Raw genomic sequence first — 17,190 nt, forward strand, 5'->3', positions numbered from 1 at the left:
GTACACACTCACATTAAGGAGCCAGCATACATATGTGCACAGAGGTGTAAACACACACACAGACACACATACACACACATTTCTAAGTTTTGGCTGGGTTGCTCTATGCACAGCTTTCCCTTGTGAAGAACAAAACAAAAACCTTTAGGGACTTTCATCACTCACTGCCTCCAGCAGGGGGGTGGAGTTCAGCAGACACCTCACTGAGGGTTTTTTATAAGTTCCTCCTGCACTATCAGCGTTGGTAATTTCCTCTCAGATGCGTGTTCTCCTTCTCATACTCTGACTTGGCCCTGCCTCTCTCCTCTCCAAAGCTGTTTTCAACCAGGAGCCCTGAGGCAGAGCCACCTAGCAAAAGGACTTCACCTGCACGCACCCCCCTTTGGACATCTGCCATTTTGACCTGTTGAGACTGCAACATGAGCGGGATCTGAAATCCGGACCTGGAGTAGTTTTGCAAGCCTCTGTGGAGCGTGTATACAAGGATACTAACCTTTGAGGTCCGGGTGGGACATCCATCCAAAATTTCTACCACGCTCTCAGAGGGACACTCAAAAGGTGAGCACTTACAACCCTTTTCTTACACATTTATATGTTGCTGACATAAGGTTTTGCTGACAATTTTGCTGACAATTTTAGAGAACACCGTCATTGACATCCCATTTGTTTCTGAATATATAAGAGGTTTCCGTATGTTCAGCTGAGTAATCAGAGTTACAGCCACAGGCATAGCTATGCCATGTGCCATGTGTGTTCCTGTAGTACTGCTATTGTCCCTGCGCTGTATCTAAAAGCAAAACATCAGACACTGTTCATCTGAATCTGACAGAACTGTGACAGAAATTCTCATCAGAATTTGGTCAGAATACCATTTCATCAGAATACCATGTGACACACAAAAAAATATCAGGTTTGGGTAAAATCCTCTTTGAATGAAATTACAGGCATTACAGGCAGGAAAGCAATAGTCATACATTTGATTAACAGAAAATGCTGGTTAGTCTGACCATGTGAAACCTTTACATCAGTAAGAACTGGATGCACACACTGGGGCAAGTGTTTCATGGGACCTCACAAGGACTTATTCTGCTTTGGAAAGGCTACTTTGATTACCTTATGTACATGCATAGTACTAGCATAGACCTTCCACCAGTGCCACTGATATACGTCACCTTTTATTCATTACAAATTTACAAAGCTGGTTATCTGAATATGTCGACAGTACAATGGTAGCGCTCATCCCGGCACCTGCTGGTTCAAAGTCCCAGCACCCACTGCTTAAGCTCACAGCTGCCTCGCTGACTCAGTGCAAAGTCACTCTAAACATTTTCCATTTGCGTACATCTGCAAATGCTTACAAACTTGCAAAATTATTTGTAGCTCCACTGCACGTATGCTTTCAGTGTGGCTGGAGGCAATGCTGAAGCGCACAAAAGCAGGCGGCACAGTTTGTCTCGTTGCTCTCTCACGGCCTCTGTTTTAAAATGCTGCCAGACACAAGGTAAACAGGTGTTTTCCTGATCAGACCTCAAGTCGGCTGGAAGCGAAAGCATTTTAGTTTTATCGGTTTCACTATGTGTTTTTTTCCATTCAAAAACAAGAGGAAGAGACATTCCCACATGAATGGTAGTGTAAAAGCTGTACTGCCATTCTTAAAGACAGTTGCTCAATAGTCATGAATGCTAAACACTGTGATTACCGTAAGAAGAAAAAAAATCTGTTTGTTTTTTGGAAAAAAAAACCCAATCATTCAAAACACAACCGTAGTTAGTCATGTCTGAGAGGCGAAGTAAAAACATGAATTGTGGGTGGGGATATTGCATGTCAAATTACAAAGAAAGCATGATTTGTTCAATACATGAAGATAATATCGGTGGGGCTATACCTGTACAGAGAATGTGAGACGACAAACAGTGGCCCACCTGTTCATTTATTTACATTTACATTTATTCATTTGGCAGACGCTTTTATCCAAAGCGACTTACAAGTGAGGCAGAGTACATCACAAGCAAAAAAAATAAAACATATGGAGTCAACAATATTAGAAGTGCATGATGAAGTTGTTTCAATAGGTACAAGCTGGTAGAGACGCATACGAAACCATAAAGTAATTTTTTAAGGAAAACAAAATTTACCATATAAGGAATTGCGTTAAGTGGTAGGGTTTCTGGTGTTCAGGTGAGCACGGAAGAGCTGTGTCTTCAGATTTTTCTTAAAGACAGTGAGGAACTCAGCAGAATGGATAAAATGTGGAAGTTCATTCCATCATTGGGGGGACAACAGTAGAACAGTGGTCAAGTTGTCCATGAAAATAACTGATGAAAGGCCTCAGGCCACAACTAAAAGGAACATGCATGGAGAGAGTAGGTTAGAGAGGGGCTGTTTTACATATCCTCTGTGGCTGTGGTTGTGCTATATGAGGAAACAAGGCCATGCACTGGGCACAAACTGTTACTTATATGGACTGATATTTATATTTAGTCACTTGGCAGACATTCTCAACCAGAGCATCTTACAAAGAAAAGGTGCAAAAGAGCAAACAATAAGGCCACATTGTCAACAGTATATTCAGAAGCTGACAGATTATACCTGAAAATTGTGGTCTTTACTCTGTGGGAGAAAATGGCCAGCATTTTTACTGTTAAGACCAGTATGGAAAGTTCAATTTACCATGTAGGCAGAGGCACATGATCCACTGAAGCAGAGGGTGGCAGATGGTGTTCTGTGCTCACAGAGCATGAGATAAGCACTGAATGAAAACTGGATAACTGGACCACAAACCTCTGAATTAATTTGAGGGTTTTGGTGGCTTTGGCCGGAAGGCTAGCCAAAAAGAGACAGTGTGCTAGATGACAATTGGGAAAGTGATGTCCAGTGTCCAGAGAGACACTGAGAGGTACTCCAGAGACACAGGGGTTGTCACAGATCAGAAAAAGCTTGTACTACAGGCTGGCCCCTTGCTCTCTTTGTTCCAGAGTAGGACTCAGTTTTTCAGTCAACAGCCTGGTCAAATTACATACATCAGATATATGGAAAATTTAAGTGAAAGACCCAGGTTCTTAGAAAACCTACGTATTATATCAATGTATAATTACTGAACATACTGCACCATGGGTGAGCAATGTTTCATTTGCAGGAGACATTTCTTTAAGTATAGGACACGTGTAACTCAGTGGACCTCATTCAACAAAATGTTCATAGAAATTATTGTATTTTGTTCTTGGGAAAATGCATACGAACAATATATGTCGGATTCATGAAAATCATATAAACACCCAACTTTCTTCACACAATGATGAATCCCAAAAGTACTTTAACTAGATGCTTGTGTATATTATCTCTGATTATCTTAAGGAAACCCCTCAACAATCCCATGTAAGCACATTTTAACTTCCAAGTCACAGATATAGCTGATACTACAGAAAAGGAAAGAAGGTTCAGACTTGTAAACAATTCTAACTAAAGTGGATACAAGAAAAAAACACATTCCATAATGTGTGCAGTGGAGTGTCCACAGCATTGGTAAATCAGTAGTATCATTGGTCTCATTAGTATCTGTCACATAGAAAGTATGTGGAAGCAGACTTTACAAATGTATGCCGGGAATAAAAAAGTGCACAGCTATGTGTAACTGACACTTTTACTCAGAGACGCTTACTTAATTCATGGCAGTCTGAATTGTAGCCCTGTTCTCTAGAGTGATTTAGGGCATAGGATGTACTCATAGCTGGTCATCTGATGGTGAACGAATGCCATCTTTCATGGCTATATTGTGAAGGACACAGCAGGCCAGCATCATCTTGCACAACTTATCTGACCGAAACTTTTGCTAAGTTGCACTTCGCCCTCTGCACCTGGATACTTCATCTGCAGCTTATTTCTTCTGCTGTGATTTTTATAGTCCCAGATAATAACGGTGTGTGGGTTTACTTTTGTGTCTTAGCTTGTTTCCCCAAACGAACACAACTGTACTAAGTGGTGAGTTACACGTTCTCTTAAACAAAGAATCAATTACTTTTCACATAACTTATGTCACCTACAGACAGAGTGTATAGACAGAGTGGCAATTGTAATTCAGCAAGTAAGTTAATGACAATCAAAGGCCATTGATTACATTAGTTACTAGTATATTTTTTGTTTACTGCAAATTGAATTGCATTTTAGGTCATTTTGTTCAAATATATATTTGATACTTGTACAGTTTTATGTACAGTTTTATTGGAATGGCAAATAACAAAATTCATGTGTTTGCATAAGTGGTACAAGTGGTCTGTGTGACAAGAAGCAGGGCAAATCCAAGTGTAGAGATGACTCAGGACACAAGAAAATAAAGTAATCTTTACTGGAGACTCAGGAGAAAGAAAACAGGCTTGGTACATGGTTCTCACACACTAAGCATGGCAACTCAAGACTACGAAAATACAGGAACAAAGGGCAGGGCATAAATAACAGAGAACACAGGTGAAAGCAATAAATAATTAACATAGTTGAAAGACATTGACTAAATCAGACATAGAACACAGGAAGTTATGATGCCATCTAGTGGCTTTCCTGGGAAGCAGCAGCCATATCCCTGACAGTCTGAGGAAAATATGAGATTTGTTCTCACGTAGGAACAAATTCCAGGTAAAATTGAAACTGATGAATTCCAAAATGTTCATCAATTTGATCGTATGCACACATACTGTATATGCACATATGTATATATGTACAAAATCATGCGTTTGCACGAATAGTGAATCTGTCCCAGCCAGTTTGTACAAAAAGGAAATTTATTACAATGAACTCAGCAGTGAATTAAGCATACTTTACTTAAGTGAAATTAAGCACACTGAATTTAAGTGCACTGAATGAAGCACACTGAGATAAGACAACTGAAATTCACCTCTAAATTAAGTGCACTTTTCAAATTCATCTCTAAGTTTCACTTTTCCATTTATATTCGACTAACTTCCTTATTTGTTTAGGAAGGTCTGCATCAGCACATTAGTGCTTGCCAATCCCATGGACTTTGTGTTTGCAAATCCACATTGGATATTAAACACTATGATAAGCAGTAGTCACTGTTGTTGGAAGACCTTTTGGTGATGTTAAAACAATGATTGAGCAACCAAAAAAAATTACTCACATTCATCTTCTGCTGACTCAGTATATACATCACTATTTCTCTCTCTCACACACACACACACACACACACACACACACACACACACACACACACACACACACCAGACACACACACACCAGACACATGCTCACTCACAAGGGCACATAAATCCAGAGCCACTCTGTCATTTTCAGCTGTGTGAATTCACATTCTGGGTCCCAGGAGACCGGACCGATTGTTTGGAACGAACAGTGAGGGAAATATAAAACACACAGAGGTGCAAACACACGCGTGCCGCCATCTGTGGAGGTGTGTGTGTGTGTGCCTGCCAGGTGCCGTCCGAGTGCGCGTCCTCTCAAAGCAACGTGCCCTTTGTGCGCCTTCCTCAAAGCAAGTTCACAATGACCAGCGCCGTGTTATGAAGAAAGGTCTAATGAATTACAAAGAAGTGAATTGATTACATTTTTAATATTAAAAAAGATAACATTACACACATATTTAACAGGGCAAGGGAGCTCCTGTTTTCAGCCGTCACCGTGTCATGATTTCTTCTCCTGAGCTGTAATTACTCAGCGGGGAAGCAGCATACCTTTGACCCACAAGCTCATCGAAAATGATATGCTTGTTTTGCTTTCGGATTAGAACAATGATCAGTTTGATTGCTTGCATAATCCTGCCAGATCTGCAGTTCATAGTTTTTATTCTAGAGCTATGAGTAAAATCTACAGCCCTGGGTTGTTTGTGTAAATATTACTGGCTCTACATTGTAGAGGCCTTTACTGCTACCTGCTGTGGATGACAAAACTAAGGTAAGAACTGCATGGAGAGAATGTACAGCTGGGCAATTTGCATGATCACTTTAAAGCTTTGCTGTCTACGTGCTGTGGCTGAATGGCCTAAAAGCTAGGCACACATAAATGCAGCTGGTGTTTTAGCAGCATGCTGAGTGTGATACTTGTGGTCTAAAGATGGAGCCTGTTTTCCAATCCACTGCCCTGTTTCATAAAAGTAATGCAGCTGCTTGACTGGGCGAAATTCAAGCCTTTTCTCTGTGGAATCAATGTCCGTTTGAGGTGCTCTGTAATTCTCCATCCAAAAGTATTGATTGGATTTGTGACCGTCGACAAATAGGATAAAGTGTGAGTTGTAGCTCTGCAGACGCCCAGGAGGCTGAAACTGCTTGTACTCCTCACAAAGATAGATGAGTCAGCAGTGGAAAAGTACCAAAAGAGCAAAGTTTGCAGGGAACCTGTGGGAAAATATGACACCCCTGGTGCTGGAAATGATCATGAACCAATTTCTTCTCTAACTGAAGCATTTATTTGACTCACAATGTGTCATTTCTTCATTTAATGTTCTCTCCTTCTCCACTCTGAGAGTTAATGAAACGTGTGTGTGCATCAGTCAGCTGTGGCTTCTGACATGAATGACTCATGCCTTAATTTTCATTTTTGTTTTCTTACATCCCAGGAATTCCTTCCCTCCTCTCTGCCTTTCGCACTCGCTTGCAATCATGAACTCCTCCACCAACTACTTCGCAATCATGAACTCCTCTGCCAGCTACTCCACAATCATAAACCCCACCAACTCAAGCGCAGTCGCCAATGCGTCCTGCGTGCAGATAGATGTCAGCCCCATCAGTGACCTGCTCATGGCCATCTACATCATGGCCTTCATATTGGGCGTGGTCTTCCACCTGACCACCCTGGGGCCCATTGTTCAGCAGGTGTCCAGCCACAACGTGCTGGGGGTCTACCTGCTCAGCCTGTCTCTGTCAGACCTCTTCTATATCTCCACCATGCCTTTGTGGATATACTACTACCGCATGGACCACAAATGGGTTCTGGGAGAGGTCTCCTGCAGTGTGGCTGGCTTCATTTACTACTCCAACATGTACGTCAGCATCTACCTGCTGTGCTGCATTTCGGTGGACCGCTGCCTGGCCGTCACCTTCCCGCTGCATGCCAAGGTTTTCCGCCGCAACCGCTACGCCTGGGCCATCTGCGGCGGCGTGGTCCTCCTGATCATGGGCGCGCACACCCTCATTCTGAAGCTCAACACAGACTCGCCGCTGCACGCCAAGACGGGCCGGTGCTACGAGAACTACCCCATGACCCTGCAGCTGGCCCGCTTCAACCTGATTCGGGTGGGGCTGGGCTTCCTCGCGCCCCTGCTGCTGCTCGCCCTCTGCTACACCCAGATCTTCAGGAAAGTGAGGCAGAGCTACGGGATCAAGGAGGGCAACAAGCGCAAGGTCAAGCTCCTCTCCATGGGGGTGATCGCCATCTTCTCTATCTGTTTCGCCCCCTACCACATCCTGCTGCTGCTGCGCTCCGTGGTATTCATCCTCCTGGGAGATGACAGCTGCGTGTTCGAGCAGAGCCTGCACTTCTTCTTCTCCGGCACGCTGGCCCTCTCAAGCCTCAACAGCGTGGTGGACCCCCTGCTCTATGTGTTGGTCAGTAACGGGGTCAAGGACGACATGAGGCTCTGCTGCTGGTGGGGAAACGGGGCAAGCTCAGGGTCCCGAACTGCCTCCTCGCCCACACAACTGAGGACTCGCTTCACCAGCCTATCTTGAGGACTGATTCTGATGTGCGTGTGTGTGCATGTGTCTTCTGTATACTTGTATATTGTTGATATTTAAGAATTCCCTTCTTTGTGCTCCTTGAAACTGATGATGTGCGTTTTCCATCTCAGAGCAGTCTGATGGTACATGTTGTAGTTCTGCAGTGCTCCTGGGATGTAGCAAATGACAGAATGCAAAGAGGAAAGATGCTGCTTTAGCTATGTGCTGTACAGCATACAGTATTTGAGCAGCTGATGCTCCTGGAAGGATCCTGGAAATTGTCATGATCAGAGGCAGTCCTCCAAATCCCCCCCCCCCCCCCACTTTACCACCATCACCACCACCACCAAGGAACCTAATTGAATGCAGCTGCAGAAAGCAGTAAGGACTCCGAACTGATTCCCTTCTCATCTGATTCCCAGCTCCTCAGAAAGCCTCCTCAAACTCCACAGCTGCCCTCACCAGCCCTGTCTATTTCAGCCACCAGTGCCAGGACACTGGGGAAAACCAATGCCAAAGGCAGAGACACAATTATCACACCTTTAGCACATCCGCGTCTGCATTTGTTGTGGATGTTCTAATGTCATAATGGCCTTCATCAGAAAAGGCAGTGTGGGGAAAAGGCACTATTTAAACTAATATTTCTACAACGTGATATGCAAAATGTGCTGCAGTGGATGTTTATTCCTGGAATAGGAAAGGTTTTCTTTGGCAAAGGAAAGGATCACAAATGAGGATGCTGCCCCTCTCCCCACCACCTGCCTTGGACATCATAAAATGGTAAAGTTAAAATAAAATGAAGGAAGGGGTGAGGGGAAAATGGGATAACAGACAATGGTGAGAGCGGAAGGTTCAGGTATTGGAAGAAAAACCTTTTTTTTCAGCAGTCAGATTCATCTAATTGCTTGTTCTTTTCATCTTAAAACACTTGAAAATGCAGGTACATTCAATGCAGGTACATTCACACGTACAAAATTTTGATCATTGGTTTGAAGTACATATTTGCATTTTAACTGTAGATGTTTCATTGTAAACAACAAAACTGAAAATAACTGTTTCAAGTTCTTGTTTATGGATTTATGGAGTCTAGCTAAGCTAACTTAGTTGTTTACCTCTTCAATTGCAATGTTCAGTATTTGGAGGTAATGTAGCACAAATAATTGAAATCAGCTGAGTGTAAAAGAAAGAATTCCAACTAGATCGTTCATCTGTGTGAAGTATTAAAACCTCTTCCAACAGAGCTGTGACCTGTACATCAGTCTCTCTCATATTAAATGGAATTTATACACTTTATACACCCAGTCTTACCAGGTAGTAATGTAACAAATATAACGTGTAAATTATTTAAGGTGTAGAACATTTGCTCCAATTGCTAAGACCAACAAGTGTAGTTACATTTTGAGACAATATCACGTTCACTTGTATAAATGTATTAGAGATTGTGATGAAAAGTTCACAGCACATTGTTATAATAGACATGCCATATGAGTGTGCCAGAGGTGTTTACCTTTAGTGGGATTTTCTTCATTTATTGTATTTTTAACTCTGACAAACAACTTGCTGTGTCCCACAGCTACTTAACAGAAGCAAACTATGCAAACAGAAATAAAACATGGTAGTTTGTGAGGGACGAACAGCAAGAAATTGTAATAAAAATTGACCACATTATTTCTTACTTCTTAACTTCTAACAGAAGAAGCAGAAGTTAACAAGCTAATACTGACAGCCTGTAAAATGTGAACAATGTAAGTCAGCTCTACTAAAGGTGTGTGACAAATACAGTAGGTACGAATTTTAATACAAAAATGGGCCTTGCTGATGGTGAGGGTACAGGGGTACGGATCATTGGTTTGGAGACCAAGGAAGGGGTCATACCTTTCTGGGGGTGGAGGTTGTCCTCATATTTGGATATCATACAGGGGAATGCATATGAGGAGGAGATGGAGGAGGTGGGATGACATGAATAGCTGATGAGAGAAGGAAGCGGTAAGTGGGTTTTTTATACTTGAGAAGGGAAGGTTAAATGATTGCATGGGGATTCTCTAAAAAATCTCCTCACAAATCTTTGGAACTTCAATTATTTTATTTCTGTTAACATGTATTTTTGTCTCTAATTTTATGCCTTTGTGGTTATGTCAAATCAATGAAACTGCCTTTTGTAGAGCATTCTTCACAACAGAAATTGCCACAGAGCACTTTTTTCAAAAATATAATAAAGATATACAAAAGTATACCAGCATCACCTTCTCTTTATAATACATTATGAATTCAACAAATGCAAAGTGTCTGTTTTGCAGAATTTCTTTTGGCTATGACAGGTATGACACATGGTATCAACAAGATTAGTCATACTATATAACACATTAGCAACCACTAAGTTATCAAGAACTAGCCAACCTGATCACTGTAAACCTCTCCCTTGATCGGGTTAGAGGTTTACAGTGAACCATTGTACATCTGTTGCTAAAGCCAGCAAACAGTGTTGGGACAATGTACCTTAAAGAATGGAATCCTACGGCACCCGGCCACCCTGTGCCATTAATTAACATGTCACATCAGTGCAATTTAATTTGATATGACTGATGTGCGGGCCGGGGTGGTCAGCAGAATGGGACCTCAGTAGCAAATGACAAATCACGGCACACTAGTAGAGAGACCGGATTTCAGCCTACTTAGCATCCCAACTTAAAGCACTGATTTGACAGGACGTCGAACGCAGCGTTCCGGCTTAATGAAGCGGCTAGGGTCAAGTGCCCGTGGGATACCTGCAACAGTAACATCAGGCTTGACTGTGGAGACGGCCCGCCACACATTCTGTTTGAGGACCCTTGAGAGCTAATGAACCGGGGCAGCTCTTTCGTGTAGCTGGTGGCGCCCGATTAAATGGGCCGCGGACGGTAACGCTCCGGCTCCAGCTTCAGCTCGTCTAATTTCTGCCACACTTCTCTGTTAATTGCTTTTCCATCTGTCCTACGCTGTCATCTGCATAGTTTTCCTTTGGTCTGGCCATGTGTCTCATGCACACTGTCACTACTGCACCCTGTGTTCAAATGCAGGCAAAACTCCAAAAAAAAGGGTACAACCAGAATACCAAATTACAGGCCATAGCAAAACCTGTCAAAAACCTATCATTATAAATTTTCAGAAGTAATCTCTCAAGGGCCCCCTTCTCCCTGGCCCAGTAAAGGTTCAGAGTTTCAAAAAAACACCTCAAGTATTTACATGTGTATTAGCATGACTGGAGGCTGTCAAAGGCCTATGTGACAGCAGCAGACAGTCCCAGATCAAACTGGCCTGCCTAGCTACATTCTGTTTCATCCAACCGGTTTCCCACAGCGAGGCTGGATAGCTGAGAATGGGAAGTAGCACGCTGTGCTTTGTTGCTGGTGAAAGAGGCTTTTCAGACTCTGTGGGAGAACCTATGGGGAAAGTACAGGTGGATGTAATATTACCATCCAGAATGATACTAAAATGCTCACTTGTCCAGATGAACCAGCAGCTATTGACTTCCCACGAGTTAAGGTTAATGTAAAAGAGGGGACGGCAACACTAGTGCAGGGCCAAATCCAGAACCACCCCCTAGCCCTTCCCCAAGACCTTCTTGATTCCCGCTCAAAAATCAAAAAGGATTAGCCAGACATCAGCAATATAACAGCTCCTCCCTGCCATCTTGTTAGCTAAGTGGAGTTTCTGCCATATTTCTTACACCTAATTACTTCATTCAGACTGAGGGGGAGGGGTTAAGGGGTGGTCCTTGGCTGGGTGCTGGAGTGGGATTTTCTTGATACCTGTCCCATCACAAGCTCTTAATCACACAACTGGATCACTGTTCACACTAAACCGATGGAGGTGGCATGTGCATTTGGTGAAATGGGGAGCACCATCTGTACATAGTCACTCCACATTAAATGAATGTAGTAACTGATCCAAAATTATCCATAATTAATTACTAGCAATGGTCAGCATACCTCTTCCAGCACAGGAGAAGCAGAGCATTATTTTTGGATGCAGGCATACGTGTAGCCCCGGTCACACATAAAGCAATGCGGGGCTGAAAGGAGAGCACAAAGAGGTGAGACCAGGTGAGGGAAAATAAGAATGTCTCTGACCGCACTCTCACTTTCCTCACCCAAGGAGATTTGCTTTTATCTGTTTCTTTCACAGACAATAAACATTTTGTCACTGTGTCTGATCTGGCGCGAGGACACGGGGCGCCTATTCGGCTTTGCCCGGCCGTGTTACCATGCCACAGCGCCAAGTCTGACCTCGCTGCCATGGCGACTATGACAGCCCACCGGGAGAGCCGTTCTTCATTACCGCCAGGCGCTCTGATTAGTTTTATGATTCTTTTTTTTTTTCTGCTTCCTGTCTCACTCTCACTAGCAGAGGAGTAGATTAAAACGTGTCACTTCATTAAAGTGGTAGGGGACGCACTGATAGCTGCCTCCTCCCCTGTGACAGTGTATTTGTGATATCCATCAGAGTGAGCGCGGGCATTTATTTAACGTTGCCATCTGTATCCTCTCTCTCTGTCTAAGAGAAAACATATTAAAAATGAAATATTTTTTAAGATTTTCAGATGAAATGGCAGTAAATAATCTTTTTTATGTAAAACAGCACATTTTTAAGGTTAATTTCCTTTTTGTTCTAAAAATGCAATGATCATCAGTTTCCACAGCCTGGCACTTGATATTTTGTGCGTCCTCCATTTGTTTTCACGTCCTATCAGTGTGTTGCCTGGAACGCAATGAGAGGAGACTTCCTGCAGCACCTTATGAGGATCAGGCACTTCCCAGAGGGGGTTTTCCATAAGCTGGTAGAGATTTTTCGTCTCCTTTTGACTTCATACTGATGTCTCCAGTTCAAACCACAAATGTCACAAGCCGGCAACTTCAATGGCCTGTTGCATTTTTAATTATTTTTATATTCCTTGAACAATTTCCTTGTATTATGTTGTTGTGTTCTTTTAATTATTATCATACTGGAAAATGTCCCTTTTCAATGAATGTAGCTTCCTAGTAAGCAGAAACCAGTTTTTAGCCAAATAAGTTCAGGTATACATTGAATATTGTGATGGAAGTCACTCTGGATAAAGGCATCTGCTAAATGCAAGAAATGTAATGTAATGTAATGTAATGTGTTGTAATGAATACATCTTGTGCTTGGTTATGATGAGAACACACGTATAAAATACAAAACAGATCCAACTTACAACAATATTTGACAGAGGAAATGACTAGCTCTGGCTGTCTCCTCTTGAAAAGGTTGACAGGTTTTTCAGTTACATTATCAAAACAGAACAAAAGGGCCACAAAGAAATATACAACTAAATAATGCTGAAAAGTACACAAGATCAATCACATGTGCATCTTCATTTATTTCAATGCATTTTTGTGTACTTACATATTTATCTACATTACTGCCATTTAGCAGATGCTCTTACCCAATGCAACTTACATCAGCTGTCCATTCATACAGCAGGATATTTACTGAGGCAATTGGGGGTTAAGTACCTTGCCCAAGGGTACAACAGCAATGCCCTAGCAGGGAATTGAACTGGCAACCTTTTGGACACAAGTCCTCCTTCTTTACCTCTATGCAACACTGCCGCCCCACCTATCCCTTCAATAAATATTTATTTCATGATGCATTTATGTATTTTCTTAAATTTGAATAGTTACTGCTAAGTCAATCATTTTGATTTATGAAGTGTTTTGATTTTGACAGTATATATATCGGGAAAGAGGAACAGTGGTTGCAAGTCAAAGCTGACTGACAGGGACAGGTAGACACTTAATAGCTAAAAACCACAAAACAATGGCCTCAAAATGATCCCAATCTATACTTCCATGGCCCAGTCTAAACAAAACTATTCATCACTAACTTCACAAAGCTCATGTTTACCGAATGGCTGCCAACTGGAAAATGCTTGCAATCAAGGCCACTGCATATTACAAACAATGTGAATAAGGTACTGTAATGCACTTTAACTGCCATTTCAAACTGTCATAATACTGATGACATGATTAACTTGGTTCAGTATATTTTTTTCAAAGTAATTTGATCTTAAGAGTTCTGGTAAAATGGCACTGCACAGAAATTAGTCTCATGTTATTTGTTTTTCATTGTTAATTATGATGTACCGCGATGAATCTATGAATATTTTTGTTTAATATCACAGGTTTCCAGTTTAACTTGCTTCATGTAAGTTGGTAATCTGGCAATGAATTATTTTCCTCCACAAATCTTGGTCAAGATAAGATCTAAATGGTGGTCTGTGCTATGGTTATGGAGGCGGTACTGAAGCAGTAGAGCTACCCCTAGACTTTTTAGTGCTACCGTGCCACCCTTAGCTTCACACCACAGCCATCATCATTATCTCTGTGTAGGTACTGCTTTTACTGTAGATTCACTCTGCTGGAGAGCAGGCACAGCTTTGTATGCAGAGAGTACTGTTTCTGAAGATAGTATTTTTAAAGGTTTTTCTTTCTTCTTTTTCAACGGGTTTATTTGTATGGTTGTACATCTTACGCTCTGGCTTGAGGCCCAGTGTGATCTTTTCATTTCCTTGCAACTCTTGGCAGTGCTCTAGTCAGCAGCTCTGCACCCATTGCATAGTAACATGCAGGACCAGTCAAACACAACCACAGAAAAAACAGATACAGATATATTTGCACTGAAAGTTTTACTTAATTAATGAATCGTTAACACCCTCTCTTCAGCGCCACAACCACAGCGATGTTGCAGGCAATGTCCCCCTTCCCTAATGCAATTATTTATTATCACATTTGTCAGCGACTGTGGAATAAAATGCTGAATAACCATGAATAACAAACACGTCACCTTCTGTTCATGAGTAATCCATGCGCTTATTATTCAGACAAAATTTCAAAGGGCATGATCCTGATTAGGCCTGTTATGTGCTAATTGTGTACGTGCTTGTGCGTAACTGCAGACCAATTGCTAGGTGAGAGCATGCAAGGAATCAATTAGCTGAATGAGAACAGATTAGTTGAAAGACTGAGCAAACATTTTAAAGAGCAATGCAAAAGGTGCCTCGTACCCAGGGACTACATTTCTGTCATGTTCCGGGAATACAACTGACACTCATGAAAGCTCCAGGACTGCACCCAATGCAACAACCTTTTTAGGATACAGTATGAGTGAGACAAACACAGTTCAAATGTAGGTAGTTATTTAATGAGTTGTTCTCTGCAACAGTCAGTTACTAGTTACATGTAACGGCGTTACATATTTAAATGACTAAATAAATGAAATTGTAATCCATTACAGTTACTGACAAAAAATATGTAATTACATTACAGTTACTAATCAAAACGTTGGTGATTACAAAGGGGTTACATCCGAATAGATTCTTTTTGGTAAAAAGCTTATATGTAGAATATAACATTCATTCTGTTGCTTTGCATCTTTTTGGGATGCAGGAATGCCTTCTTTTAGGTGTGTTTTAACCGAATTTCCTCGTGCAGGTTTGATCGCTTGCCTGAAAAATGAACAAGCGAATTTCACACCACGTCACAGCAAGTATTTTTGATTACACCAATGCTGCTAGTAATCAAATGTAACACGTTACATTACTTTGATGAAGTAATTAAAATAGTTACATTACTTCTGTAACCTATTACATCTATTACATCAACCTATTACAAGTAACCTTCCCAACACCGCTTACAACACACACACACAGACACACACACACACTTATGTATGTACGTATGTGTGTATGTATGTATATACATGCATACATACATAATTTCACATACACACACAATTCAAGAATAAAAGAATGATGTGTGAGAACAGGAAAAGCACATGCACTTTTTTAACAAGCAAGTTGTATTGAGATAATAAACATGGGTAACAAGACTTGTACTTTCAGCACATAGTTCACCCCGCCGGAAGTTAAAACTAAGGTTTAAAAATTATGGGACTGAGGAAATGATACATTAAAGATGAAGAGGAACACAAAATGTACAATACATGTCTAGGGGACTATATCCAGTATTGCAAAATATAACAAATATAAATATAATTGTGCTTTCCGGCTGGACTAAACAGATCACCAAGTTCCTCTGAGAAACAACGTCTCCAAAAAAGATGATCACTGATGAATGATTTGTGACAATGGCTGGCAATGATTCATGAATAAGTGTGACACAGCCATTCACATATCAAAGAGCCTGCATTGATTTTTGAGGTATGGGCACAGTAGCTTCATGGTGGCTACAAACAGTCTTTTGTCCCCGAATTGCTGTTTATTGATGGCTTCCTGGCACAGATAGCCAACCAAAAACAGTCGATAACAGAGTCATGCTATGCAGGGGGTTGGATATGTTTGCTCTTTAACAACACATTTGTAGGGCTTTTAAGTTAATGGAGAAAAAAATAGTAGTTGGTTACATACAGCTGTAACCTTTAAAAGCCACATTGTATGAGTTGATATTACCCACACTGTACTGTTTGTGGGTACTGTCAGTAAAATTTTGGGTAAATATATTCAGTGCACGACAGTTTGAATGGTCAAAGACGCGTAAGGATGCTTATTTTATGGAGTACTCATAATGGGGGTTTAAAAAGACTGTTATTAACTAAAACGCAATGTCATTATTTTGTGCAGGAAAAAATGTTCATTAACATGGTTTTTCCTTTTCCTTTCAAGATATGAGTTGATCCTACACATGCTGGGCACCACACCCGTGACTTTAATTTTTTGCTGAGATGCAACATTTCTCCCCAGCATTTTAGGTACTGTTGCTCTTCCCTGCCCCCCAAGTGGTGGGAATGAGCTATGTGCAGCATTCAGAACTGCAGAAATGTAGAACTATCTTCCGACAAAGCACACAGCTATCTTCTGACAACAACAAAAAAACATTATCTTTACAGTAGTACAACCAATAGACTCCTGTCCCTTTGTGAAATACAATATAATAATGCAGTGGGTAAGGCAGTGAGTATGGCAGTATGATGCAGAGCAACACTGCTCTTATGGGTCATTGTTTGGTACCCATGTCAACTCTATAAAACAAGGTAACGCTGCTTTTAAATATCATTAAGCTCTATGTGCATTGTGTTAGTATGACATAATTATATTGCTCTTAAAAATACTGATTAGGCACTGGTGAATGCTAAAACTGTCACGGTTGTATGCTTATATTTTAGCAGCATTTTCTACTTTATACTCATTTATAGACTTTGTTCTGCACCTATGGCATTTAACCTGAAGCAGGTTAAATTTACTAAGCCTGTTTCTCTTTCGTCTTGTGTGTGTATGTGTGTGTGCATGCGCATTCCATATTTGGTCTCCATATTAGTAATATTAAAAAACTCTCTGTCCTCAGTCTCTCATGCTTTTCCAGAGGCTTTCAAATCATTTGTTTCATAATGCATGAGATCAAAGGTACTCAACGAAGAAGGTGACCAGCTGCACTTATTTTTCTGTTTGTGTGAAGTGCCTGCTTTCAGCTACCAACCAGTCAGTGCTGTCCTCAACCGA

At 41.4% G+C, this 17,190-nt stretch overlaps 1 protein-coding gene across 1 annotated transcript; it reads left to right on the top strand.

The window, feature by feature from the left end:
* Nucleotides 1-266: 266 nt before the first annotated feature.
* Nucleotides 267-8,626, top strand: LOC118775709 (G-protein coupled receptor 4-like). Its single transcript, XM_036525751.1, has 2 exons — nucleotides 267-558; nucleotides 6,578-8,626. Exon 2 carries the CDS (start codon nucleotides 6,621-6,623, stop codon nucleotides 7,686-7,688), a length of 1,068 nt encoding a protein of 355 aa, XP_036381644.1. The 5' UTR covers nucleotides 267-558; nucleotides 6,578-6,620; the 3' UTR covers nucleotides 7,689-8,626.
* Nucleotides 8,627-17,190: the final 8,564 nt, after the last annotated feature.

This window comes from Megalops cyprinoides, chromosome 3, assembly GCF_013368585.1.
Source record: "Megalops cyprinoides isolate fMegCyp1 chromosome 3, fMegCyp1.pri, whole genome shotgun sequence".
In the NCBI taxonomy this organism is placed as follows: domain Eukaryota; kingdom Metazoa; phylum Chordata; class Actinopteri; order Elopiformes; family Megalopidae; genus Megalops; species Megalops cyprinoides.

Excerpts from the sequence above, each read along its gene's own strand:
- LOC118775709 (XM_036525751.1), top strand. The coding sequence starts at position 6,621 with ATGAACTCCTCCACCAACTACTTCGCAATCATGAACTCCTCTGCCAGC.